Below are 26,506 nucleotides of genomic sequence, written 5' to 3'. Positions count from 1 at the left end.
AAATATTCTGATATATCTTGAGAACCAATAAATTGTAGTTATTCTAATGCTAAATGACTGTATGAGCTTAGAATTTAAAGAACGCAATCTGGGACCAAGGGCTCAGAAATCTGTGGGCCTCAGTTTACTTCATTATAAAGTAGGGAATCAACAGTAGGTAAAGTCTAAGACTATTTCAAGACTCAAATGAGCTGTGAAGAGGCTCAAAGGCAGCATTAACCCACACTGCGCTCACCCATAGAGTAAATGCTGGGTGCTATTATTGCTACTAATGTACCTTGGCTTTGGGCTATGTCAACACTACTGGTTTTAATTTTTCTGCCATCATTCAACTTACTGCTGTATCAATGATCTTTTTCTTGTTGTTGTGACAAAATGCCTGACTTAGCCATCTCTTAAGGCAGGAAGGGTTTATTTTGGCTTACAGTGTACGAAGGGATGTGGCCTGCCTCTACAGGGAAGGGATGGTAGTGGGAACACAAGTAGTGCTCTTCAGTAGTGAGGGAGGAAAGAGCAGACAGGAAGTAGCACACCGGCTATCCCCCAGTGACTCATTTCCGTCACTGAAGCCTTACCAGTTGGGACCCAAGTGTTCAAACAACATAAGCTACAAGGGATGCTTCCTATTCAAACCACATCACAGCCTTCTTCCAATAGTGCTATAATGTACTCGCTGTTGGGTACTGTGTATCATAGTCACAGTTGCCTGCCGTGGTACTTAACAGTCATGTCAGACTTCAACATCTCTGGGAGTCCAGCCATAAACACTAAGAGGAAAGATGGATGGTCACTAGATAACCCTTCTCAACCAACTGTTTTCTCTTGGCAGGATGTTCTGGAAGCTCTCACTGACCTTGCTCCTAGTGGCTATGCTGGTAAAGGTAGCTGAAGCCCGAAAGAACCGGCCTGCGGGCGCCATCCCCTCACCGTACAAGGATGGCAGCAGCAACAACTCGGAGAGATGGCATCACCAGATCAAGGAGGTGCTGGCCTCCAGCCAGGAGGCCCTCGTGGTCACCGAGCGCAAGTACCTCAAGAGTGACTGGTGCAAGACGCAGCCGCTGCGGCAGACGGTGAGCGAGGAGGGATGCCGCAGCCGCACCATCCTCAACCGCTTCTGCTATGGCCAATGCAACTCCTTCTACATCCCGCGGCACGTGAAGAAGGAGGAGGACTCCTTCCAATCCTGCGCCTTCTGCAAGCCCCAGCGTGTCACCTCGGTCATCGTGGAGCTTGACTGCCCCGGGCTCGACCCTCCTTTTCGAATCAAGAAAATCCAGAAAGTGAAGCATTGTCGGTGCATGTCCGTGAACCTGAGTGACTCTGACAAGCAGTGAACTCACCAGGGCAAGATGCAGCTCAACCCTGAGCATCCTTGTCCCTGGGTCACACCACCGCCACTTCTGTCGAGCTCACTCACACTCTGCCTGGTGTCCCTGTCAGCAGCAAATGCATCTCTTAGGGCTAACAGTGTCCTTGTCACAAATGTGGACCGCAAGTCGACATGTCCCAGATCCACCCCGGGCCACACTCATGTTTCCAAATCCAGGCTGTGTATCGGGCGCAGAAGATGTTGGAAAACACTCTCAGAAACTAGACAGGACTTTTCAGGTGATGCACTGTCAATCCGGGATTGACGTTTCCACCATGTGGAAAAGCCAGCCTTTCCCTGGCCACATCTTACACTCCAGCTCTACCCTTCCCTGGTGAAGAATGCACCATTCTTCTGTTGCAAACTTCTGTTGGCCACCAGACCTCTGTGGTGTGGGCATTCATTCTTCTGATCTGGGAGCTGCCGGGCTCTATGGCTGTTGTGATGTTGATATAGGCAGCATCCATAAAGGTGATGCTCACCCTTAAGGGGGTCTCCAGACAAACCTGATACCTACAAGGACAAGGCGAGCTAAGTATCGGATCAGGAAATGACTTCCCTAGGAACTGTGCTCCGCAGGCCAGATGCTCCACACCCCTAGACACCACCTCTTTTCTTGCTCCTCATAGCCCCCATCTGTGGACTCAAGATGAACTCTGGTGCACACGCCATTAGCCTGTCACCACAGGAAAGGTCTCTGTATTAATGTCAGTTTTATAATTGATCCATTGTGTAAAAAGCTGTTAAAAGTATTATCGACCTATTCATGTATCAACTCACGTGTTTGGACTCTGGCTTTGCAGCACCATTCTGAATAGAGAGTAGAGCAGGGAGTGATCTATAGAAAAGGTATTTTACTGAGAAATACTGCCAGTCAGCCATTCACTGCCACACACTTTTTATCAGCTTAAACAGGGAGGAGGGACATGTTGTGATTTTACTTTGAATATGACATCACCAAAGACACTAAAGCATTGCAGCGTAGTATAGAAATTGGATTGGGACAGATGGTGTATACAGAGGAGTCATTGGCAAGTGGTAATGTTTGATGCACACATATGAAATGAGGCCTGGTATTGTCTTCACTGCCCTAACACTAAGCAAAAATATTTCCTATTAAAAGTCATTTAAGAATATATGGAATTGAGACACGTTGTGGCACAGGCAGAAATGAAAGGTAAATATAGATGGTAGTAACATAGTTAAACTCAGAAAATAGCTTCCTTTCCAAAGAATAGACTTCTAAAAATACCAAGAAACCTAAGTCACCTTTCACCTTTGTGGTGAATTGTTGAAGTCTCTGTAGTGTGGCCTTTTGATGGGAGGACATTAATTTGTTTTCTGCCAAAATTATGCTCAAGTTCAATCTCTTTGTGCAAAGGTCCCTGTGAATGACATGTATGGAATCTGACAAATGTGAGTGAGAAGAAGCCATTGGTGGGAATCAGAGTATGAATAGTCTTTAGTTGGTAATTTCTAACTGCATGCTCTTGCCCAAGAGTGGGTTTCCTGGTGTGATAGAGACTGTCCATAAGTTGCTCTGAGACTCAGGCTTCTGGACACCTAACAGTGATGCTGGCTCTCCAGCTTGCCACCTAGAAAAGAGGATTGGGGTGAGCTGGGGCTGGGAAGGGGTGTCCATGACTCTCTTGCCTGTGTTGCAATGCAAGTTTTCTAGTTCATTTACTTCTGTGACACAGTAAACCCTGAGCACAGATCGTGTGGTTCTGAAGGGAAGATTAGCTTCAGAAATGGTAGTGCACAGCCTGGGATCAGGAGAGAGAAACAAGGAGACTGGAGAAAATGCAGAGCGCTGAAACCCCTGGGATGAAGGCAGAAAGTGAAGAGGGTGGCCAAGGTCAGAGCTGCAATTTTCACTTTTAGTAGAAAACCTCAAGCTAGAGCCAGAGCAGAATATGCAGCAGAGAAGCTGTGAAGGACGTCTAGTTTCCTTAAGGGAGGATGATGAAGTATAGCAAGAGGGTAGAGGAGGAGAGTCTCGCACCCAGCTGCAAGGCCAACACACATCATTTTATTAACAGGATCCACACAAGCAGAGGAAGAGCTAAGCTAGCAACCCACAAAGTATACACGTTAGCACTCTTTTTGATCCCAGTCGTGGGTGTACCCATGAAAACAATATGACACGCTGTGGTATGAGGCTACTTCTTGAGTTATTGTTTGTATAATGTTTACCTTTGAGTGGCTCAAATTGTATTTAAATTTTGTCTTGTTTATAAATGAAGAAAAGCTATAAGTATAATGTAATTATTTTATAGGTATACTATTAAGTTATAGAACAAATAAAGATACTCTAGGATTGTATGTGATCCTGGTGTCATGTGCCATAAAAGCTGAATTCTGCACTTGTATCCTTGGGTAGTGAAGGATCTTTCTTGGTGCACTCAGAGTACATTTATCCAGCCTCTGGGAGTTCACCCCTGGCCCATGTCACAAACTATCCTTGGGGGCTTAGGACCTTCTCGGAGGATCAGAAACAAGCATTGAACAAGCAGAATTGGTGGGGATGGCTCTTGATATCAGTCTATAGGAGCTTCTAGCCTTTTCCAAATCACCCACCAGCTGAACACAGAATGTACTCACAGTGTTCCAGAATAAGAAATGCTGAATGAGAACACTCTGAGAAACTGCTGCACAGAAGTCCACTGTAAGTCTTGTCTCTCTTGTAGCCAGTGCACCACACTCATGTCTTACATAAGCCTGAAACTGTGTTGAGTTTTGCTTAATTTTACGTTGACTTTCCACGGATTTCAACGTGTCTTAATTTAAACACGTCTCAGTTTCACAGTGTTGTCATTTTCCTGCAAGTTGAAATATCTGCCATTTAAGAAATGCAATGATCAATAAAACATAAAAATCTTCATAAATTGCATATGTGTGATTCACTTTATAGATTTTAATGATTTAAATTTGATGTGACAATAATTCATCTCAGTTTATTAAACAAGAATATTCCACTTTGATCTGTGGCATTGTAAGTGACTTGTATCTAGAATTGGCTGGCTGATTTTTAGGATGTTAAGTCGATGAAAATGAACTACTGCTACTGAGTGAACAACTCAAAGTGTAAGTCAGACTAGAAACTTTACTTAGTGATTGATTGATCTATTGCCATTGATTATTTTTTGCATGGGAGGTAATGATCAGATCAGATCATAAATGATGTAACTAAAGCTTGTTGGTCCTCAGACTATCCTCTGAATCTTCCTTAAAGCCACCTCCATCCCACCCCCCACCCCACCCCCTCTTACCAGCTCCATGGCTACAGCTTCTCAAACAGAGCAGGCAATCCAGTCATGTGACCAAAGATGAACTATGTGAAATCTCACAGTCTAGAATGTGTGGTAAAACAAACACAAAAACAAACCAGAGACTCCATTTCTTTATCATTCTTTAGATCCTGAGATTTCCCCCCATCAGTCCATCTTCTTTCATCATCCATTCTTTAAGGCTGTTTTATATTTGATATTTATGTGTGGTATTAAGAGAATTTACTGGAAGAGGGAAAGTATATCTATTCTGTTCGGTGTAGTATCAAAGGTGTTGGAATCCCTGTAAGGTTAATCAGCATCAGTCTCTAAGGTACCTTGTGTAAGTAATTACTTATCAAGATTTCCCACATATGTATATTTGACCCGTATTTCTTATATAGCCCTGTCACATGACATTATTGTGTGGTACAGAATAACCCCCAAATCCAAGTTTCCTCAAGCTCTATCCTGACAAGAGGGATAGTAACTTAAATAGCCTCGAGGCAACAGAATAAACAAAATGGGTGTCCATCCCATAGGAAAGTAGAGTTCATCTTGTTCTCTTGCTGGTAGGTAGGGCAAAAATCCCACTTGCTACCCTGGTGAAGACTACTTCTAGTGTTGCACTGCAATTTCTTGCCATCTGTTATCTTTGTAGGAGCCAACATATGAAATAAATAGGGATACATAGGGACCAGGGCAATACTGAAACATCTCAACTTTACACACACACACACAAACACACACACAAACACACACACACACACACACACACACACACACACACACACACACACACACACACACACACACACCTCCTCCTGCCTCTCCTCTTTTTGTTGGTATGGGGCAGTTCCAGAGTTTCTGCTTGCCACTCACCACTGTAAGAGTTCTTACCTGAGGTCAAGGAATCAATGTTAGGTGTCTTCAAACCTCCAAGAGCATCCTTTCTCATTTTGTATTTGGAGATTAGATAATGGATCAGGAGGTTTCTTCAGGAAATGGCTCTCCAAGCAGTGGCCCACCAAGAACTAGTCTTCAGCTATGATTAGTGAAGCCTCTCCTGCTTCCACATTAATAGACAGCCATGATGGTTCATTCAGTCTTTAGGAGTTACTGTCAGTTACAATCCAGTGGTGAAAAAAATCCTCAAAAGCATCAAGTGGTCTCCATTTTCTCTAAAGCAATGTACTTAACTAGGTGATCCAATGTTCTTAGGTTAAGGAATTGGCTGATAATAAATGGACAGAGTTGCCCTGGTAATATAGGATCGTAATTTAGAGGGAATCATGACTCCTTCAGCCAATGCATTCCCTCCAAGTCTGTTCTGGAACCTGGGAAGGGCTTGCAGCTTCCTCCTTCCACCTCTTACCACCACCACTGATATTTTTATTGAGCATGCTAAGCAATACCCATCTTAGTAGCCCATCTAGAAACACCAGAAATTTGCCTCCAGAAACATCAGATTCTGTTACTCACTCCCAAATTAGGATTGGACTACCCTGAGAGCCACTATGATTCCATCATGTTTTTGCAAAACCGATGCTCTACATTTCGTCTAAAAGCTAAGCATTAAGGCTTGGGTTGTGTTCTTTTGGAATTTTTCTAATCTTATGTCTGTTGGGGTCTAGTGATAACAGCACAGGCTTATTGCTGAGGCCTTCCTAAGTAAGTAGTCGGCTGGCTTTTGCTGTTGTTGTTGATCATTTTGCTTCTTTAAAAATAAATTTTTAAATTTATTTCCTTGCTTTGGATCCATGTTAGTGTGCTGAATTCACTAGGATTTCAAATCCCTTTCTCCACTACACAGAATGGAAGTTTCTGTGTTTCTATTTCATTAGTCTGGATTGTAGCTTCCATGCTCTTCTAGAATTATCATAGTAGTTTATCACTATCCCTGGGGCATTTGCTCTAAAACCAGATCAAGACACTGCTTTTCTGATGAGAAATACCCCTTATCTTAATGGTCAGCTTCCCCTTTTCAACCCAGCAGCCCAGGACCCCATCATTGCTGGGCTGCTTTCTCCGAGTATCACAGCATCTTCTCTGTGTTCTCCTCATTTCCCAGCATTGTGTGACTTTTTCCAGAGAGACATGAACTGTCTGCTCACCTCAGATTGAGTGTTAATATCAGATCAAAGAAACTCTTCTATTCTTGCCTAACTTGGTAAACTGATGAGTTTTGGGGGTTACTTAAAGGAGAATGGATGAGGGCTTACTTATAAGAGAATGGGTGACTCTTTTGTATTACTGAACAGCACACTCCAATAAGGGTGATGGGTCCAAACGGTGATATTTTTGCAGGTGCCTGTCCAATGCTCACACAGCTCCACTGAGGAGTCTCCTAACCCCCAGCAATTAGTTGCTGTCCACATAATCTTGGAGAGGGGCCTCATGGGTCTTGTATCTATCTGAGCTTCCTGAGTCTCCTATTTTGTAGTCTCCAAGTTTTACTGATAGGGGTAGGAGCCCTTGCCTTCCTGAATGCTGCTGCCCACCTGAGTCAGGGCTCTGACAGGAAGGGAACTCCAGCTCAAAACTCAAGGCCAGAGAGCATCAGACACAAACAAATCAAAAGAACAAATACTCCTAGTTGAGTGAAAGCCTCCACTGAACAAAATGGACAAACAGATCCTTGAATGTAGGAAGCATCAGGCAAAGGCCTGCAAGGATCACAGTAGTACCTGGTATAGGCAAACTTTTTAACAGCTCTTCCTTAGTTGGTCCCATTTTTCACCTTATTTGCATACCCAAACTCAACCAGTAAGCACCCACCTAGTTCAAAATAAATTTGGATGCCTTGAGACTTCAGTGTGAAGGAAACACCGAGAGCTGGACAGAGGAGGACGAGAAAGAAGATGGCTTTCAAGACTTGCCACAGATGGACAAGGCTCCCCCAACTGAGTCTCCCAGCGGGGAGTTTGATCAAGCCAGCCTTCAGGTCTTGATCAATAGCTGCAAGTAATGCATTCATCCCCGCCTCAGTCCGAACAACCCCATGCTTCTGCAGCTGCTTCCAGCCTTTGAGACCTGCCCAGGACAGAAGACCCATCCCCCCATTTGCTGCTTTCTGCAGACTTGCTCTGCGAGACACTGCCCACAGGTGACATTTTCTCAGTGCTCCAACAGCTCTTGGCTAGCATCCTGCTGCTACTAAGAGTTCCAACCTGAAGTTCTGTTCTGAAATTGTCCAATCCGAGAGCGGCCATCTGTTCAAAGTTATCTAATCCATTTAAGGTAGTTAATCTGAATGAGCAATACAGCAGCTCCCGTTTGAACATTCCTCCCTGTTTGCCCACGTCATTCTTGGAGGGAGGGAGGGCCAGACAAGTACCCAGTTGGGAGACAGGTAGGTGATGGTCTCCACTGACAATCATAAACTTTCTTCTTCCCTCCAGGAGGTGATGTTCTGGTTCAGAGGAAATGGCCACACGACTTCTTAGCTGGTCAGACATTTTACAGCAGGGATGGAACCAAACCCACACACAGGTCTGCCTGATTTAGTGGAGTTTGAGAGTTTGAGATTCTCCACTGCATGGACCCACATACTCCTGCCCCAATTTATGAGACCTATGAGGACCTTCACCCAGGCACAGGCTCCTTCCAAGGGCCGAGGAAGCGAACTTCTCTGAATGTGTATTTCTCATCAACCAAGACCTCCTTTTGAGCGTAGTAACAAAGGGAATTATGAGATGTTTCCAAAGAGACCCTATTTATAGTCATCACATTTTGCATAAATTAGTAATTAATCATCCTGAGTCTTTTATTATCTCTTCAACAAATAAATGTCATTTGAAATAGGTATCCATTCCCAGAGTCCCTGTGTCCACTCTGTCCCTCATAACTTTTAAGACCAGCTAGTGAGTCCTTCCACCAGCTAGCTATCAGTGTTAGCTTACCCAGGGGAACTCTCAGCAATGCACATTACTGCATGCCCGCCACTGTCTTGCCAACTGACTGACAATTGACCCACTTCCAAATCCCCTGTTACTTTGGCCTTCCTCGGGCCACCCAATTCTGCAACTGCCCATCTTAGATTGATTTCCCAACTTTGGGACAAGGAGTTCTGAATAGCTTTTTTAGGAATTCTCAATGCACATGATCCTGTATGGCAGTGAGGAAAATCAGATTGTGCACTGAAAAAGCTTATCTGATTCCAACTCCAACTGAGGCCTTGTCTGATTCTATGGAGAATTATGGGACTGGGATGGTATTTTAGTGTTGTCCTAAATTGAAGTGAGGCCTTTGTGATCTATATCAGCCAATCACTGCCTATATGGCATCTCTAGGAGGAGGTAGACATTACACTCTGGGAAACCATGGAAAAGGAGGGATCTGGCTGTGAACTATTGGACAGTGATACTTTCTCTGAGCTTGAGTTTGGGTGAGATGAGATGGTCTTTTATCCCTGAAGTATCTGGGCAGAGAGTACTGCAATGGTCATCCTAGAAAGTGTTAGGGCAAGGCATGGGGGTGGGCCAAGAGGTAAAGGGATCATAGAAGCCACTGAGAGAGACCAGCAGGGAAAACTCTACTTGCTCTTACAGGAAATAGATTCCTGACGTATTTGACCTAGGTTTTAATCAAAATATGCAGGACAATATGAGGGTATAGAACTCATATCCAGACTGGCCAACTCAGAGGTTCTTGTAAGAACATAGCCTGGTAATTTGGGGCCAGACTTGATTAAATAATTGAATCTGAAAGAAAGAGGCAACTGTGGAGGATACTTGGTAGATCTAGTGGTAAGATACTATGGGAGAGCAGGACATGGGAATCCCAAGGCCCTGGTATTGACAGATGATGATGTGGGCTTCTGAGACTGTTGGATCTACAGTGAAAACATAAAGGAATTTCCTCCCCGTTTGAAGAAATACAACTGGGATTTGAACTAAAAGCCAGATGGGGGAAAGATATGGAAGTGAAAAGGTCATGACCAAGTCTACAAACATAGATAAGACTCCTAACAGAGCTGGGAGGACTAGGGGGCAAAGTAACCATGGAAAATGCTTCTTTCAATGATGAGGAAGAAGAAATCAGAGGAAATGAGTAACATTCCTCAGGAAGGGCTACCTACATGGGGCCTGAAATAAACAGTGACCCTTCACCTCAGCAGCACCCCCCTTCTTTCCCACCCAGTGCTTCTGGCTCCTGTGTATAGCTGCTGCCATAGAAAATTCCAGCTCTTCATTTTCCTAGCAGTGACTGTCTTTTCTTCTCCCTAAGCTCCCTTTGCATGCATGTGCACACACATGTGCATGAGTGTATGTGTGTGCCCCAGCTTGTACAGGAATGTGTCTACCCTGGCTCACCTGCACAGGGCAGAGGAAAACTTTGTGAGAATTGGTTCTCTCCTTCCACTTCTGGGGATCTAGAGATGGGAATCAGGTTATCATGCTTGGTAGCATACACCCTTATCTACTGAGTCATTTCCCAGGCCCGAAAGAATTTTGTTCATCTCCCTTGGGCATGACATCTGACAGGGTTGCTATAATACATGGGCCACCATAAATGGCCTCCAGTGTATTTCCCCTTGGTTAAACATAATGGACCAGATGAACATGCTTGATATTGGAAATAAGATATTTGGAAATAAATTCCAAAACATTAATCATAAAACACATCAATATTCATTTGTTCTTCAAATTGTGTCAAAGCTGAAAACAAGCAAGACAAACCCCTTTTTGTTTTCTTCTTAAACATCAGCTTTGACTTTAGAGGAGCAGTCAGCATTGCCCCAGAAACTCTCCATAGCTGAATTCAAATGCTCTGTTAATGTTTTATTTGGATTGCTTGGAATCTACAGATTTCTTTAAAGAGCACTGACATTGTCTGATCATTTCTACTTTTTTTGGTGGGGGGAGGGAGTTGGATGGCTCTCTCAATTGTTTCTATACAGCCCTTATAGTTTTATTTTTGTTGTTGTTGTTGTTGCTTCTTTTGGTGGTGTGTAACACGAATCTTAAAATGGTCTTATTAATAAAAAAAAACAACTCAGTGCCAGATATTGGAGTAAATTCTGAAAGATCAGAGAGACAGAACAAGCTACAGCCAACCTCAGTCTCCAACATCTCAGCCAATCCTGTTTCCTCAAACTGGAAGCTTCTGAGTCCTCATCCAAATGGATCTCAGCTGAACTGCTGCTAAACGTCTAAAAGCTTAAAAGCATCTAGTTCCTGGTCCTCAGTGCCTTATATACCTTTCTGCTTCCTGCCATCACTTCCTGGCGTTAAAGGTATGTGTCTTTCCCAAGCAAGACATGAGATCTCAAATCCTGGGATTAAAGGTGTGTGCTATCATGCCTGGCTCTGTTTCCAGTGTGGCCTTGAACTCACAGAGATCTGGATGGATCTTTGCCTCCAGAATGCTAGGATTATAAGATGTGTGCCACCACTGTCTGGCCTCTGTGTCTAATCTAGTGGCTGTTCTGTTCTCTGACCCCAGATAAGTTTTATTATGATACACAATTTATTGGAGACATAATATATCACCACAGTGGCATGGGACTAGAACCCAGGGCCTCACTGTGGGGCAGGCATATGCTCTGCCACTGAGCTGCCCTCACTCCCCAGCTTCTGGTTGCCTTTGTGAGTGGAGAACTTTTCTCATTGTATCTTCTTACTAAATGCCCTGTGTATAGATATATGCTCCTGATCTCTGTGGTCAGATTTGGGCTTAGTGAGGTTATGACATGCAGTTATTGTCTTTAGTAGCTTAATGGTTACTTCCTGCTTCCTGGTTATGTATACTGCTTGATAACAAATACAAAGTACCCCATCCCTTACAATTATATACCTGTTAATTTTTCCTCCATTACCAGAATAGTGATGCAGTATCAAAAACGTAGACATACTGGTCTTGTTCTTCATCCTTGCTGAGATCCTTCCATTACCTTTTCATAATGGCAGGCCTAGGGCCGTATTCATACTAGGTGAATGCTCTGCCACTAACGATACTGCAGTCCTAGGGATAGCATTGTTAATGCTTTTGTGTTATGCCCAGGCTGACTTTACCTTCACAGGCATTCCATCATTAAGGACATGGTCATAGTAGTCAAACATTTTCTTCAAAAGTGATTGATGCTGATTTACTTGAATTTTAGTTCTAATAATTTTCTCATGGATGTACATTATTCATACACATGTATTATAATATGCAAACCTTCATAAGATCATCTAAACCTCCAAGAATAATCCTTGCATCTTCAAGCTCTTCCAAATATTTGCTCACATTGAAGTATATTTATTATTATTCGTAAATGAGTTGGTCCACAGTATTCTCTTTGAAAAATAGTGATTGGTTTGTTTAGAGCAGTATGTTTACCCACACTAGCTATTTGTTGGTGGTGTAGATTGGGGAGAGAGCTGTGCTTGTGTGTGAGTACGTATGTGTGTGTGTGTGTGTGTGTGTGTGTGTGTGTGTGTGTGTGTGTGTGTGTGTGTATTTTCCTTCTCTTTTAAAGACAGGTTTCACACATACCAGGCTAACCTTGAATTCTCTGTGTAGCAAAGGACGATCTTGAAGTTCTTATTCTCCTGTTTCTGTTTCCCAAGTACTGGGATATGACCCAGTTCCTGCACTGTTGAGGATAGAGCCCAGAACTTCAAGTACGTTAAACAAGCACTTTCCTAAGGTAACCAAGCTCTCTCCTTCCCATGCTGCACATGAAGCCAGAGCTCAGGTGCTACATAGCATTCCTTCTCTCATTCCTGGGCTTCTTCCATCACCTCTTTGTGATTTGACTTACGGCCCACTCTACGACATGGAACCCATACCTAACACTGCTTGGGTGACTAAGAACCAGAGATTAGATAGCCCAGGGACCTGGGGTAAAAGCAAATACTATGCGTCTTAAAACAACAACAAAAACCATAGTGACGAATTGACTCCTAATGACATTCTGCTGTACACACAGCTTCAGCAGATGGGAACAAATACAGAGACCCACAGCCAGACATTGTGCAGAGAAAGGAAGAGAGAGAGAGAGAGAGAGAGAGAGAGAGAGAGAGAGAGAGAGAGAGAGAGAGTTAGTTAGTTCAAGGATTCTTAATACCCACCCTGATCTGTGTACCCAGCACCATTGATGGTTTCACACAGAGGAGCTTAGATGACATTGAGGAATGTAGCTTCCCTCTGAAAAAGAAGGTCTCCAGGGGCATCCTCTCTTCGTCACCTCCCAGCCACACAACAGAAGACTTCCCATACATTTTCTACTTTGGGTTTTTGATACCTCTAATTTGAGTCAAAGATAAACACATTTTTGCTCTGTGTTGCTTTGGGATGATTTCTGAGAGAAGACAGGGTACAGGACCCACCTCCCCAGCATTTTAAATCATTACAGTTCTTTCTTCCTTTGCTTCCACAGTGTTAAGTGAAGATGCATTTCATGAAAAAGAAAAAGAAAAAAAAAAAAAGAAAGAAAGACAGACAGACACTCCCCCTGCCCAAGTGTCTGAGTTCGCTGGCTGACTGGGAAGGTGGAAGCAGTAAAGACAAGGGAATAACTTGGGCAATGTATGCATTGGACTTTCCAAGCCTTTAACAGTCTTTTCCTAGCCCCAATCCCCCTATCTATTAACTATACTTTTTTAAAACCATATTTTGGTATTTTTTAAATAAACATTCTGACCTTCACTTTAATAAGCTTTTCCCTCCTCTTTTCAGTATTTCTATTTTTGTGATGAATATCCCCCAAATGGTATATATACTTAAACATGTTTGCAACAAGTCCTAAAACACATTCAACATGCTTGTCTGCTCTTTGTATTTTGTTTCAAAGCTCATGTAACATACATGTGTTTGTCTGGGGATAGTGCTGGTTCAAGGAAGTTTTCTAGCCATAGGAATATCCATTTCTACTCTGAAGGGTGTTCATCCCTGTGAGGTACCACAGAACCTGGTATTATTTATACCAGATTTCTGCTTATACTCCTCTATCCTAGAATGTAGGTTTTATGTGGATAAGACACTTCCTATGTGTCTGTTATTCCCAAGGCAGACAGCAGTTTCTGGTGCATATTAGCAACCCAGAATTTATTGAATTACACAAAGAGAATAAGGCAAAATTTTTAGCATGTTTGAATTTGTTTCTTAAAATTTCCCAGCCATCTTATTCTTAATCTTTTATAAACACAAAAATGACTTGTTATTGTTTACAGTCTGGAGTTGATTTACTGCACGAATTCCTGTGCCCTCTGTGATCTCTGACGTCCAAGTCTTCTGCTTTCCTTGCTGGCACGTGCCCTTGAACAACTTCCCTGTGAGGTTTTGGATAGTACACTCTTGGTTTTCAAATTCTGAAAACATGTATCTCCTTTGATGTCTTGACTTGCTGTTTTTGAGATACCTCCTAACCATTTTCTTCCTTGCTTTTAGGAAAACTGCTGTAGGTGATGTGTTTTCAAGGCCAAAATTATTGGTATTTATTTGGTCTGGCATTTGTGTTCTCAAGCAAAGACCATTCTTTGATTCTAGAAAACTCTCAGCCATTGTTTCTTGAACCAAAGGTTCTGGCTGAACCTTTCTCCATTTTATTCTTCTGGGGTCCTTCCTGAGTCTCTCTCTCTCATGTGACTTCTGATGTCTCCTGGACATTACCAGTGTTTTGTCTTTGTGAGTCATAATCCCAGTGAATTCCTCAGCACTACTGCCCTGCTCACCAGTTGTCAATTCACTCATGTCCTTCTAGAATTCATTCAGCTCATGGAATTTTGTCTTTTATATCCCAGTGATTAGCTACTTCAGATTTCTTCATGGGCACTAAAATACAACTTGCTCTGTTTCTTCAGCAGGCCTAGTCTTCCTCGTCGATACTTTGCTTGTGTGCTTAGGAAGTGTAGCTTGTCTAAAAGGATCTGAAGGTAATTGTTTCCTCTCCCTTTTTTGATGTGTAGTTATTGATATGATGTTCAGTCATTCTGATCTGCATATAGCCTTTTTTGGTGTCACTGAGTTTCTATGTGGTGGCGACACTGAAGATACTGTGCTGTAGATGTTGCCCAGTTTGGTCTGATTTCTCCTGCCAGCAAACATGAGATATCAGTAATATCCAAGGGCATCCAGGATAGCTATTGCAGAGAAGCCTGCATCAGTGGTCCTAGGCTTTGGCTTGGTCCTACTGCCCCTATGGGACATGACTATTTTCTGTTACCTTGCAGAGAGACTCATCTTTTCATGCACCATCCCTGGCTGTCCTGTCCCTTCCTCTCTACCATGTATGCCTATCCTTTTTAAAAATACATTTAATCTTTTTAGAAATATTTAGAAATTCAAAACTTTAAGCTCACAGCATTGTGTTTTTTAAAGTACAGGAAATTCTTCCACATTTTTTTTTTTGTGCCTATGTTACTTATAAGGAATCGGCTTTGGGTCTCTCCTTTGCACATTGTCACCTGTTCTAAAATTTATAATGCATTTGTGGTTGTACAAGGGATAGTTACTACATCATGGTAGGTATAATTATGACCCCACTATTGTTCTTGTACGGAAATGAAGCATAGCATAAGGAGATATGATTGTGTGTCAAAGTTGACAAGGTGTGAACTTGTCATGGCTATTCTTTGTTTTCAGCTGGAATACATCTTGAAATTAAGTAAAATCCAAGTGTCTAGGTACACCTGTGAGCGATTCTTTTTCTTAATTAAATCATTTGAAGTAGAAAGACCACTTTTAATGGGATCTTTTGAGGTGGGAAGATAAACCTTTAATCCAGATCTTTTGAGGTGGGAAGATCCACTTTTAATCTGGGCCACACCTTCTGCTGGCAGCCTGTGTAAAGGATGTGGAAGAAGGAAGCTTTAACTCTTTGCCTGCTTGCACTCCCTCTCACTTGCAAGTCCATTCCTTCACTGGCATTAGAGCCTATCCCTGATGTATACTGAAGACCATACAGCCTCACGAACTGAAAAACTACTGGATTCTTGGATCTCCCATTGGTAGACAGCCATTGTTGGACTAGCTGGACCACAGCCTATAAGCCATTGTAATAAATGACCATTACATTTATTCTATAATCCATGCAGTGGCTGGAATTCAAATGCTCTGAGCAGAGAGTTATAACCCAAGGCATCTGATGGCTCTGTCAGCTACAGTCAAGATTTTGGATAATGTGAGATGACATATTTTGATGTATATGACTATTTTTGAGCAAGAATGGGTCTGATGTGTAGGTAAGAACTGGTGTAAAGCAAATGTTTATGACAGCAGTTGATAGATATTGTGATGTTAATATTGATTGCAAACTTGGCAGGTTCTAAGATCATTTAGGAGACAAACATCTGAGCATGCCTGCAAGGGAGCATTTAGACTGGGTTAAATGGAATGGGAATAGCCACCCTCAATGTGATAGCACTATCATTCCATTGGCCGAGGTGCTACACTGAATAAAAAGGAGAAAATGAGCTGAGAACAAGCTGTCATCTTTTTTCTTTTCTTATTCATGAATGGAGAAGCACTGTGACCAGTTGCCTTATTATGCTTCTGCAATTGACAACTGTATCCCCTTAAACTGTGAGCCAAATCAAATAACTTCTGTAAGTTGCTTTTCTTGGGTATTTCTATCAATGCCAAGAGGAAAAGAATTAACTAACATGGCTATCAAGGTAGTGCACACCAGTTTTTGAACTAAGTACCCCAGCAAAGAGGGAGGAAAATGGGTACATCTTCAACCAAGCACAACTAATAATGTTGGCAGTTGAGTCAATGAGGGACTCAAGGAAAAGTGAGATATAAAGGATGCTTCCTGTTTCTGAGGTTGGAGTATCTGAGATGGACAACACAGAAGAATGAGGAGTTTGGAGGGACAAGATAACAAGCTGAGTCTGGTCTTGCATAGGATACATTTTACAGTACAGTATCCACTTGGAAATGGATACTAGAAAACTAGGTTGTTTGCTGGAGCTCAGAAAAGAAAACAACTGTATAAAAAGAGTCAATATTTTATCAGTATTTCTTACTCTATCATGATAGACTTAACCTTCAGATTTTCGAAATGAGTGATGCTCATGCTCTTTTGTACATGTGAATGTTTAGACAACTTAGTTCCCACCCCTATACCCTGTAAAAGTTGAACACAATGTCTATATTTTCTAAATATACATACAGGATATGCACACAAAGTGACACAGAAATATTTTATTATTCATTTTATTTTCATATAAATTAACATCCTAAAAAATTGAAATAGAAACACTAAAATACAGTATTGCACATAGCGATCTTTGTTAAATGCCCTATGACTTCATTGAAGAGTGGTAATATACACATTGGAGGACTGAGGGCAGGAGAACTACAAAACAACAACAGAAGAAAATTAAACACTACTGCTCCTTTGCACTTCAAACACAAAGTCAAAGGAAAGAGGTCATACTTTCCATAAATACAAGTATAGCTAGGATTTAGAACATTATTCATCTTTTTAAGTTGCTGTCCATAACTGGTTTGCAAGAGCAATGAATTTTCCCTTTTTTCTACAACCATAACTTTCAACCAATATTATTAGCAGCAATTTAAAAGAACAACTATTACCGTATACAAAACTGCCTTAATGCATTATGAGCTGACTTCAAAATATCCTCAGAAAGAATGGGAAACGTATCCATGTTCCCTGACAGTAGAGTGACTAAAATCCTTCCCTAGATCCCTTTAGATGCAGGATGAATGCATCCTCACATCATAGCTGTAAATCACCTGCTGCAACACATGCACACAACCCAATCATGCCAAAATACTCAGGCAAGTCTTTTACTTAACAAGGTCCAGATAGATCTAACTCATTTATTTTTTAGGATAGTCATCAAAAAATAAATCTCACAATTTCATGAGCTTCACTTATTCAAATTCTTGAAAATATTAAGTGACTCTTGTGTGTGTGAGTATGTGTGTGTGTGTGTGTGTGTGTGTGTGTGTGTGTGTGTGTTAAGTATCATCGTGTAAGATACAAAGGAAAGTCTTCTGATTTCATTTACCTCTGCTGCAGACCAGTTCTTCATAGGGTCTCAAGGGACATATTATAGAGAGCAACTTAAGAGTTGGGAAAGCATCAGTCATGACATATAGATACTACTTACTTCTCAAAATAGAAAATGTGTAAGTAGAAGTAAAGTGGATACAAAGAATTCACCAGGAATAACATTTATCCACAACTCTAGTCACATTGATGTGGAGTTCTGGTTGTAAGTAGAAAGGAAGATGTTTTGTTGTGACAAGGGAGAGAATCTCAGGAAAGGAAATCGTAGGTTAAGGTTCAGCATGTTCAGAGTTAATGTGATAGTGCTTCTTAGACGTGCCGCTTCGGTCTCTAGGGATAACACCAGAACGTTTACAAAAAGAAAAGGGTTCTAATGCTCCACGGGTGTACTGCTTTTGCAATTTTAAAACAACATACAGGAAAATCCAACAATCAATAAACTTTCTAGAAAACATGGAAGATTATGCAGGAGATTCGGAGGAAAAATGATCAAACTGGTGTAGTTTACTGCCCTCTCAGGTCAGGTGGATGCTGTGGAAGTTGTTTCGATGACTTGTTTTGTTCCACTGTTCACAGCTCAGGTTTTCATGCTTATCTTTGCTTTCTGTAAACAAATATACCAGGTAGGATTAAAAAATAAAAAAGGAAGGAGCTTAGAGCAGCCCGAATAAGATTTTTATTTCGATTAAATTCTCTGGATAAAGGCGAAAGAATAATTCATTCAAGAAGCTTTACACACATTATATCTGTTTCATCTTAAAATAGTTTTCATCGAAACAAATTATCAAATGCTTTTGAGAAAGTCAGTCTTTAAAGTTTAACTCGTAACGTATGTGAAGTGGGGCTGGCCCAACCCTGGCATTCCAGATCCTACATGCACAGGCATGAATACGGAAGCAGAACCAGTGGTTTGCTTTCATGGTTGGCAGGTTTCAATTCTCTTCCACCTAACAGCCTCATCAGGGTTAGCTAATCATCATTCCTCTTATTCAATACAGATTTATTAAGCTTTGATCATAAAATAACACAGGCAAATTTATCATTAGATAAGACTAATTTTAATACAGAAAAACTGACAGAAAAATAAATTTCACCTGAAGATAGAACTACTTTCTAAACAGGGTTACTTAATCCAAGGCAGTTTGAGTTATCTTAACTATCCATTTCATTTAAACGATGTTATACTAATCTAATTCAAAATGTTTCAACGTGAGCTGGAGAGATGGCTCAACAGTTAAGACCTTCACTGCTTTTGTAGAGGCCCAGAGTTCAGTTCTCAGAACCTATACCGAGGGGCTCACAACCCTTTGAAACTACAGTTCCAGAGGATCCAAAGCCTCTTTCTCACCGCCTCAGGTACCTGTATCCACATGCACATACCCATAAATACCATAAATAATTAAATATCCTAATAATTAAATACCATACATAATTAAACATAAATCTCAAGATGATTTTATTTGATGTCCTAAACTTTCACTTAAACCAGCATTATTTACTTACCCTGGCAATAGGGGATGTATGACACCTTCAAAGCCTTCAACAAAACTTCCACAGTACCAGAAGGGAGAATTCACCATTGTAACCAACATTTCTCTCAGAGGGTACACAGCTCGGTGTTTTATTGTAATGGAGGACTTGGCCAAGGAGGAATCTTATTAGCGTTTTAGATCAGTCTCTGGGCCAGAGACTCCAAACAGCCTACTTGAGAGAGCATGTCATTTCCTATTGAGTTTTATGCAGCAAACCTCCTATTAGTCACTCTGGGTTAAAGTGCATAAATAGCCTGTAACTCATGTATTATTAAGTAGTATAGGCTATTTCACGTCCCTAGCAGTGGACATAGGCCCTCACATATGTCCATGCTTACATTTATCTTGATTATCAAATGTTAAATGCCCAACTTTGAAACTAAGTCAACTACAAAGTTCCGATTAAAGATATAAAGAAAAGACTGTTCAAATTAGAAGTTCATTATTTATCCAAACATAAGATAAAATGACTGAGATATTATAATATAAATTTGTGCATATTGTAAAGACAGGGTTCAACAGAAAAGACATCACATACTGATGATAAAAAACCAAGAATAGTCAATACTTACAATCCCAGAGTCGTGTCTTGGTTTTACTTTGTAGAGTGATTTTCCTTTCTTCTGCCTACACACTTCCTCAGCTTCTTTGACTCTGAATGGGGAAGAAGACAATGATTTAAATAGGAGCCCACAATGACCACAGAAACCTATTTTATAACAAGAGGGCAAGCTTCAACTCATTAAATTCAATTATTGGGAAATTCACACAGAAATGCCTTCTCATATTTGATTTTAAAATAGAAACTGTTGGAGATAGAGCAGTTCACTCATGTAAGCCTGAGGATCCTAAGATGGGCTATATTACATACATACAAAATGGATCAATTACTACATAACTCAGAAACATATTCATAATTAATAATGACCATGCAAGAATTCACATGGGCTAGGCGGTGGTGGCACATGCCTTTAATCCCAGCACTCGGGAGGCAGAGGCAGGCAGATCTCTGTGAGTTCGAGGCCAGCCTGGACTACAGAGTGAGTTCCAGGAAAGGCGCAAAGCTACACAGAGAAACCCTGTCTCAAACCCCCCCCCCCAAAAAAAAAGAATTCACATGAAGACTTAAAATGACTTCAGGTTCATTTTCTCTCTACCAAACTCACCTACATATAAAAAAGATTTGGAATGAAACTTCTGGGCCATTCTAACAATTAAACTTCATCAAACATGGAAGCAATTATCATTTAATTGATGCCCCCCCCCCAAAAAAAACCCCAAACAACTGCACAGTGATCACCTTTCTCATTGTTTTACGAGATACGACCTCACAAGGAACTTAGGTTGCTCTGTGCTCTGGATTCTGCAATCTTGTTGCAGCCTCTTAAGTGCCGGGATTACAAGGATGCACCACCATTTCAAGTAACATTTTTAACATGTTTAAGATTTCTTTTTGTGTATACACTCCAAGCAAAAATGCACTGTGTCTATCAGAAACACTACCTAGAAGAAGGCCCTGTTTAGAGATGAGTTTTGCATTCATTGACCTTGCTGTAGAACACTGCCAATATCCTATCACCTCTAATCTTGGGGATGCCCTTAAATAATAAAAGGACATAATCACCAAAGCATTACATTATGATTACAGAAAAGTCTTTCCAAGGCTAAAGGCCATTTTGCTCAATCATTTCTTTACAAATTGCAATATATTATACAAAGTCACAACTGCTTTTAATTAAAGAAATTGCAATAAACCTGGAAGGCAGGACTGACTCCATTAATACAAAAAGAGGCACAACAAGAAAGAACATGACCTATCAGATTCATTTACTTCTTACTTCTTGTGATTTTTCCTTAAAAATAAAATTAATTAAAACATGAAGTGTGTCAGGAGAAACTGAACAGGCCATGGCTTGACCTTAAGAAAATATACCTCACGTTGATTAAATTTCTTGAAAGAAACAAATCTTGAATATGTTTCTTGGGCCCTGTGGCAAATGATCCAGCGACAGAATTTATCTCCTGTGTAATTGATTCAACCTTCCTGAAACGATAGAATGACCCACTGATCCAGGCAGGCGTCTCAAGTCTTATGTGAAAGTAATTCCTTTTAGATCCAAACTGCTGCTGGTTGGGTGGACAGTAATTCCAGAAACTGGTGACAGTTTAGACACTGCATTGTTACCACGTTTATTACTTCCCCACCAAGCCATAAATTCCCTTTAATCCCTCCCTAAACATTTGAAGACAAAAAACATTTTCTCTATAACAAACCAAGGACTTGAGAGTCACCATCTCCCTCTGAAATGGCTGCTAGTAAATTTAAGCTTGAAGTATTTGGATAGGGAATTAAGGGAACTTTTTTTTTTCTTCTTGTTCTTCTTGTTCTTCTTCTTCTTTTTTTTTTAAGCACTTAGTCAAAATCCAGTAGATCCCCCTTTTAAATTTGCCTGGAGTTCTTTAAAACATTTCATAACATGAAACAAAAATGTACTTCACAAGTATTTCGATCCCCAAAGCCTCCTGGTGTTCGCTCTGCTCTATTTACAGCAGGTCTCGGGAACATATCTTGGTTAGGATCACAGGAAGCTGATTTTAATACAAACATATTTAATTTTACATGAAAGGAAGTCCAGTCATTCCTTAAGGTAGAGCCCATGAAGACTGGAGAGAGCGTGCGTCAAGGCAGCGTCACGGGACCTTCCGGCTCATTTGTTCATTTGACAATCATTGATGGAGCAGCAACGCCAGGTCAGGTCCTGGTGGCACTGGGGTGTACACAGGCAATTCAGTTCAACCTCTCCAGGCCAGAGGCATACAGGAGCAGAAGCAAATAATGACAGGGTGTGCTATGGGCGGCCCCTGAATTTGTATAAGGTCCCAGAGGAGGCTTCTGCAATTGGTATTCAGGGTTTATAGAAACCATTCATGAGTATCTTGAGGGTTGAGTCTTATTTTCAAACAACCAAGAAAGTTCATAATTTTGGAAAGAGAAGTTGTTACTGAGGGTGGAAGAAAAGAAATACGACAGATAAAGTCACACACACACAATGGTGGAGGAAGAGTCAAGGAAAACCATACCATACTTCAAAAACATGAGTTGTTTGTTCTTCTCCTGCCACAGGGTCTCTACAAGGTAAATGTTACAAATGCTTTTTGTCCTATGCCTTAGTGCCTGTGTGTCAATCATCTCATCTTAGGCACTTTGAGAGATGTATGCATGAATGAATTAGGACGCTGGAGAACTGAGCACCAGGATAAATAGACTGCTGCTCTACTTTGCACTTGTTCCATGGAGAATTTTGCTTTAACACAAGTCCCCAGGTCCACTTAAATTTTTGGACCTAGTCCCTCTGGTCCAAAGACAGCATCTGGGAAAATATGACACAGGCAGCCTGTAAGCACAATGTAGCCAAAAGTTTTCCTGTGTCCAGCTGCCACTAGGTCCCAAATAAACACTCAGAGGCTTAATATTAATTACAAACTGTTCGGTCTGTGGCTCAGGCTTATTGCTAGACGGCTACTACATCTTAAATTAACCCATTTCTATTAATCTGTATTTTGCCACATGGCTGTGGCACTACTGGTCTGCTGGCATCTTATTCCTTGGGCAGCTGGATCGTATCTGCGCTGACTCTGACTTTCTTTTCCCTGTATCTCCGCTTGGATTTCCCATCTGGCTTGTATTCTGCCTTACCATAGGCCAAAGCAGCTTTATTTATTAACCAATAGAAGAAACATATATTCACAGCATACAGAAAGACTGTCCCACAGTAGCACCCCTTTGAGAAACAGTGCTCTCTAACTAGGGCCTGAAAACTCTGCCTAGACTTTCCTCACAGGACACCAAGGCCTCCTCAGCTCCCTCCTTCATCAGAACACCACTAAACACGGTCATCTCCATTCTCAGTGACTCCTGCTACTGCTGAGCTGAGTAACTGCTGCTCCTTCTAAATGCCAGTTGTATTTCAATATAACTCCCATAGCAAGACTTTCCCTTCACACTTGAGACTGGAAAAAAGAATGCGTCCCTGGAGTTCAGATTGACTGCCCGAACTGGCAGCAAAGAAAGAAAGAAACAATGAGGAAGGAAGGAAGGAAGGAAGGAAGGGAGGGAGGGAGGGAGGGAGGGAGGGAGGGAGGGGGGGGGGGAGGGAGGGAGGGAGGGAGAGAGAGAGAGAGAGAGAGAGAGAGAGAGAGAGAGAGAGAGAAAGAGAGAGAGGGGGGAGAGACAGAGAGAGAGAGAGAGAGAGAGAGAGAGAAAGAGAGAGAGAGAGAGAGAGAGAGAGAGAGAGAGAGAGAGAGAGAGAGAGAGAGAGAGAAAGGAAGAAAAGAAGGAAGAATCCAAAAAGGGAAAAAGAAAAATCCAGGGAAGGATCAATTGGGGACAGGATTGACAGATTGGTAGCTCTTTCTCGATTCCGTTTTATTTATTGAAATGGGATAACAGTTTGGAAGAGTCTATGAATATTGTGGAGAGGCACAGACAGCTCTATGCATGATTACTGATGATCTCCTCTTTTAAACATGGCTACATTCACAGAAATGGGAACGTGAACTGCCAGGACATTTGTTAACTGAGATTTAACTTTCTTAATTAAATAAAAAGAAAGGTAAAGATGTTAGGATGGCATCCATGACTGACAGGCTAATTTTAACCATCATGACACCCCATCATCAATGTAGACAGTAGAAAGAAAATGTATGCAGATCTAATCACAGGATAATAAAAAGAAAGCCCTCATTCATCATTTTTAGTGATTTAAGAAAAAAAAACACAGAAGAAGCAGAGACTAGAAAACAGGAAACGGGGCATTATCTTTTAAGAGGAAGAGGGGATATTAGATGGTAGATAATGGCTGTAAAATTTAATGTTAATATTTTTCTGTAATCGTTGCCTATGAACTTTCAGAAACAAAGGAAACTATGCATCTCTGCATAAATGTCCAAAGTAAATACTCATTCCTTACTGAGAGGACTAGGAGTTGTCACAGAAAGGGTGGTGTTTTCTGTCCTTTAAGAGAATAGTTGATTGCAGCTAGTGATCAAAAGGCATATGGAATCACATTTGGCATAGAGAAGGTGATCAATATGAGTAAAACAATTTTTGCTAAGAAAATATTTTTGCCTAAAGCAGAAAAGATAGGGAGGGGAAGGGAGAGAAGAGAGAGAGAGAGAGAGAGAGAGAGAGAGAGAGAGAGAGAGAGAGAGAGAGAGAGAGAGAGAGAGAGAGGGAGGGGGAGAGAGAGGCAGAGACAGATAGACAGACAGAGACAGAGAGAGCTCTATCTGGTGGCATCCTCTAGTCATCATTAGCCACATCACTGCTGTAGCATACCATGACACAGAGCTACCCTCTGGAGGCCTCCTAAGGTATACAAGGTATTCAGGCTTTCTGTACTGTGCCTAACTGTGTATATATTGGATATTTTGTTTCTTTCTAGAATGGCAACTCTAAACTCTCCTCACTAGAGCCAGAAAGCCTGCCTCAGGCTTTACTATTTCTATCTTCTTTAGCAGAGACAACCAGATAACTAAGCTGGCTTAAATGGCAACCCCAATTATAACATCATGATTCTGAGTTTAGCACTAGGTAAAAGAATTGTATTTCTGAATCTACAAGAAGCCTTCCTAGCTCGTCCTCATGCCCTGCTCCCACAAACAAGGCATACAGCTACATCTGAGAGTGTGAGGGGGCCAGGGGGCTGACTTGTAAATGGCATCAGAACTCTACATTCTGAAGAGGAAAAACTTCTAAAGAATTGCAAACCCAGACTGTGTTGTGTCATGCAAAAGGCTTGTTCATGGTAAACACTCAACACAAGTTCATTAAGGTAAAGATAGGAGGAGATACTGTTACACTTTGTGTTTACACATGTGTATGTGCAATATATGCATTTGCTTGTGTGGCTGTGTGCATGCATGAGTGCTGATGCTCATTCATGAACACATGCGTCTGAAGGCCAGAGGTTGACCTCAGATGGCCGTCTTACTTTTTGGGACAGTCCTTCATTGAACATGAAGTTACTGATTCAGCCAGAGCCAGCCAATGGGCTTCAGATATCGACCTGCCTCTACCCCTTCCCACCCTCCACTATTAATTATAGACAGATTGTGGTGCCACGGAGACCAAGAGACAGGGAGGCAACAGTGACGGTGGTGAGGAATCGATCATCCTCACTACAGATCTAATGGTTTTCTCGGTCTCACAAAAACCTACTACCACTGCTGTAACCAACACCTACAAACAAGCCTGCCCCAGGCCATCAAGAAAAAAAAAAGTCCTGAGGAACAGTATACAAAGATCGTTAATTACAAAGCTGTAGCTGGAATTTACCTAAAAACTCCCACACAAAGTTTATTGTCTCAAAAATAAAATTGTGACTATTATCTGAAATGGAGTCACAAACTTTCTACACATGTAGATGCAATTTGCTTCTTTTCTCACAGAGCATGTGGGTGTCTGCTCCTTCATTCGGATTCAGTGTAGTAAACTTAAAAGTTACTACATAAATAAGATCTGAAGCCAGGAGACAGGAATAATTTTAAGGTTTACAATATCATAAAGACAGATTTAAGTAAGAGACTATGGAATTAGTTCTTATAGGATTTGTTAACATCACTTTTAAATTTTCATCTTTTTTTTATACAAATGAAAACTCAGACTATGTCTGTACTAAAACTAGATTCATTTGCATTAAGTGTTTTCTCAACAAAGGGAAAGGGTCTTCATTTCTGTTCTAATAAAGATGCATTTCCCACCCCTGAACCTTCTCTAGCCCCAGACCCATTTATTGTCAGGCAAATATATACAAAACGTTCAGTGCAGTTAAGTTTAAAAACAGTGTGTGAGATGACCGGGGAGATAGACTCAGATACAGACAGAAAAGAGAAACCAGACATTCCTGTAGCCTGTAGACAGAACAACCTCTATCCACCTTCTGGACCAAACGCCACTCTGGCCACGGGCTTATCAAGAAAAGATACACTGTCATCATTCAATAGGATGGGAAAGGCAGCTGCTTTCCCACTGCTAAACATCAATAATTTGGTCTACACAGTATCTGTGGCAGACAGTCACGTCCCACTGGCTCCAGCTCAGCTTTCTGTGAGTCGCGGCCTTCACTCTGGGAGTCGGGTTCTTTAGCAGTGGGAGAGGGTTAGGCTGAGTCTAGGGCATGCCCATCATGGAGAAACAGGCCCAGCATGAAGCTAACAGCACATGAATGTGTCATTCCTGCCACTTCAGATTGCACGTCATCGAAAAAATAACATCAAGTCCGTCTACAAATTAATTTTGGTTTGCAGCCTACAAAGTGGGAAAAGTGAGAAGCAGAGATCTTAAGGCCATGGTTGGTTGGTG

The 26,506-nt window shown here is 41.5% G+C and overlaps 2 protein-coding genes across 3 annotated transcripts in view; one reads left to right on the top strand and one right to left on the bottom strand.

Annotated features, from left to right (window-relative positions):
* Grem2 (gremlin 2, DAN family BMP antagonist) overlaps nucleotides 1–4,760 on the top strand; it is a 99,148-nt gene extending 94,388 nt beyond the window's left edge. For both annotated transcript variants that reach the window (XM_006993716.4, XM_076548011.1), the window contains one exon: nucleotides 830–4,760. In XM_006993716.4, coding sequence (XP_006993778.1) covers nucleotides 831–1,337 — 507 coding nt within the window. In that variant the 5' untranslated portion in view covers nucleotide 830 and the 3' untranslated portion in view covers nucleotides 1,338–4,760. The remainder of the gene's footprint in view (nucleotides 1–829) is intronic.
* A 12,012-nt stretch (nucleotides 4,761–16,772) lies between these two features.
* Fmn2 (formin 2) overlaps nucleotides 16,773–26,506 on the bottom strand; it is a 315,696-nt gene continuing 305,962 nt past the window's right edge. The window contains exons 17-18 of the mRNA XM_006993715.4: nucleotides 19,716–19,797; nucleotides 16,773–18,215 (exon numbers count right to left, since the gene is read on the bottom strand). Of these exons, the coding sequence (XP_006993777.3) occupies nucleotides 18,189–18,215; nucleotides 19,716–19,797 (109 nt within the window). The 3' untranslated portion in view covers nucleotides 16,773–18,188. The remainder of the gene's footprint in view (nucleotides 18,216–19,715; nucleotides 19,798–26,506) is intronic.

The sequence above is a fragment of the Peromyscus maniculatus genome, chromosome 11 (genome assembly GCF_049852395.1).
Source record: "Peromyscus maniculatus bairdii isolate BWxNUB_F1_BW_parent chromosome 11, HU_Pman_BW_mat_3.1, whole genome shotgun sequence".
Lineage (NCBI taxonomy): Eukaryota > Metazoa > Chordata > Mammalia > Rodentia > Cricetidae > Peromyscus > Peromyscus maniculatus.
This window is presented reverse-complemented; position numbering and strand designations above follow the sequence as displayed.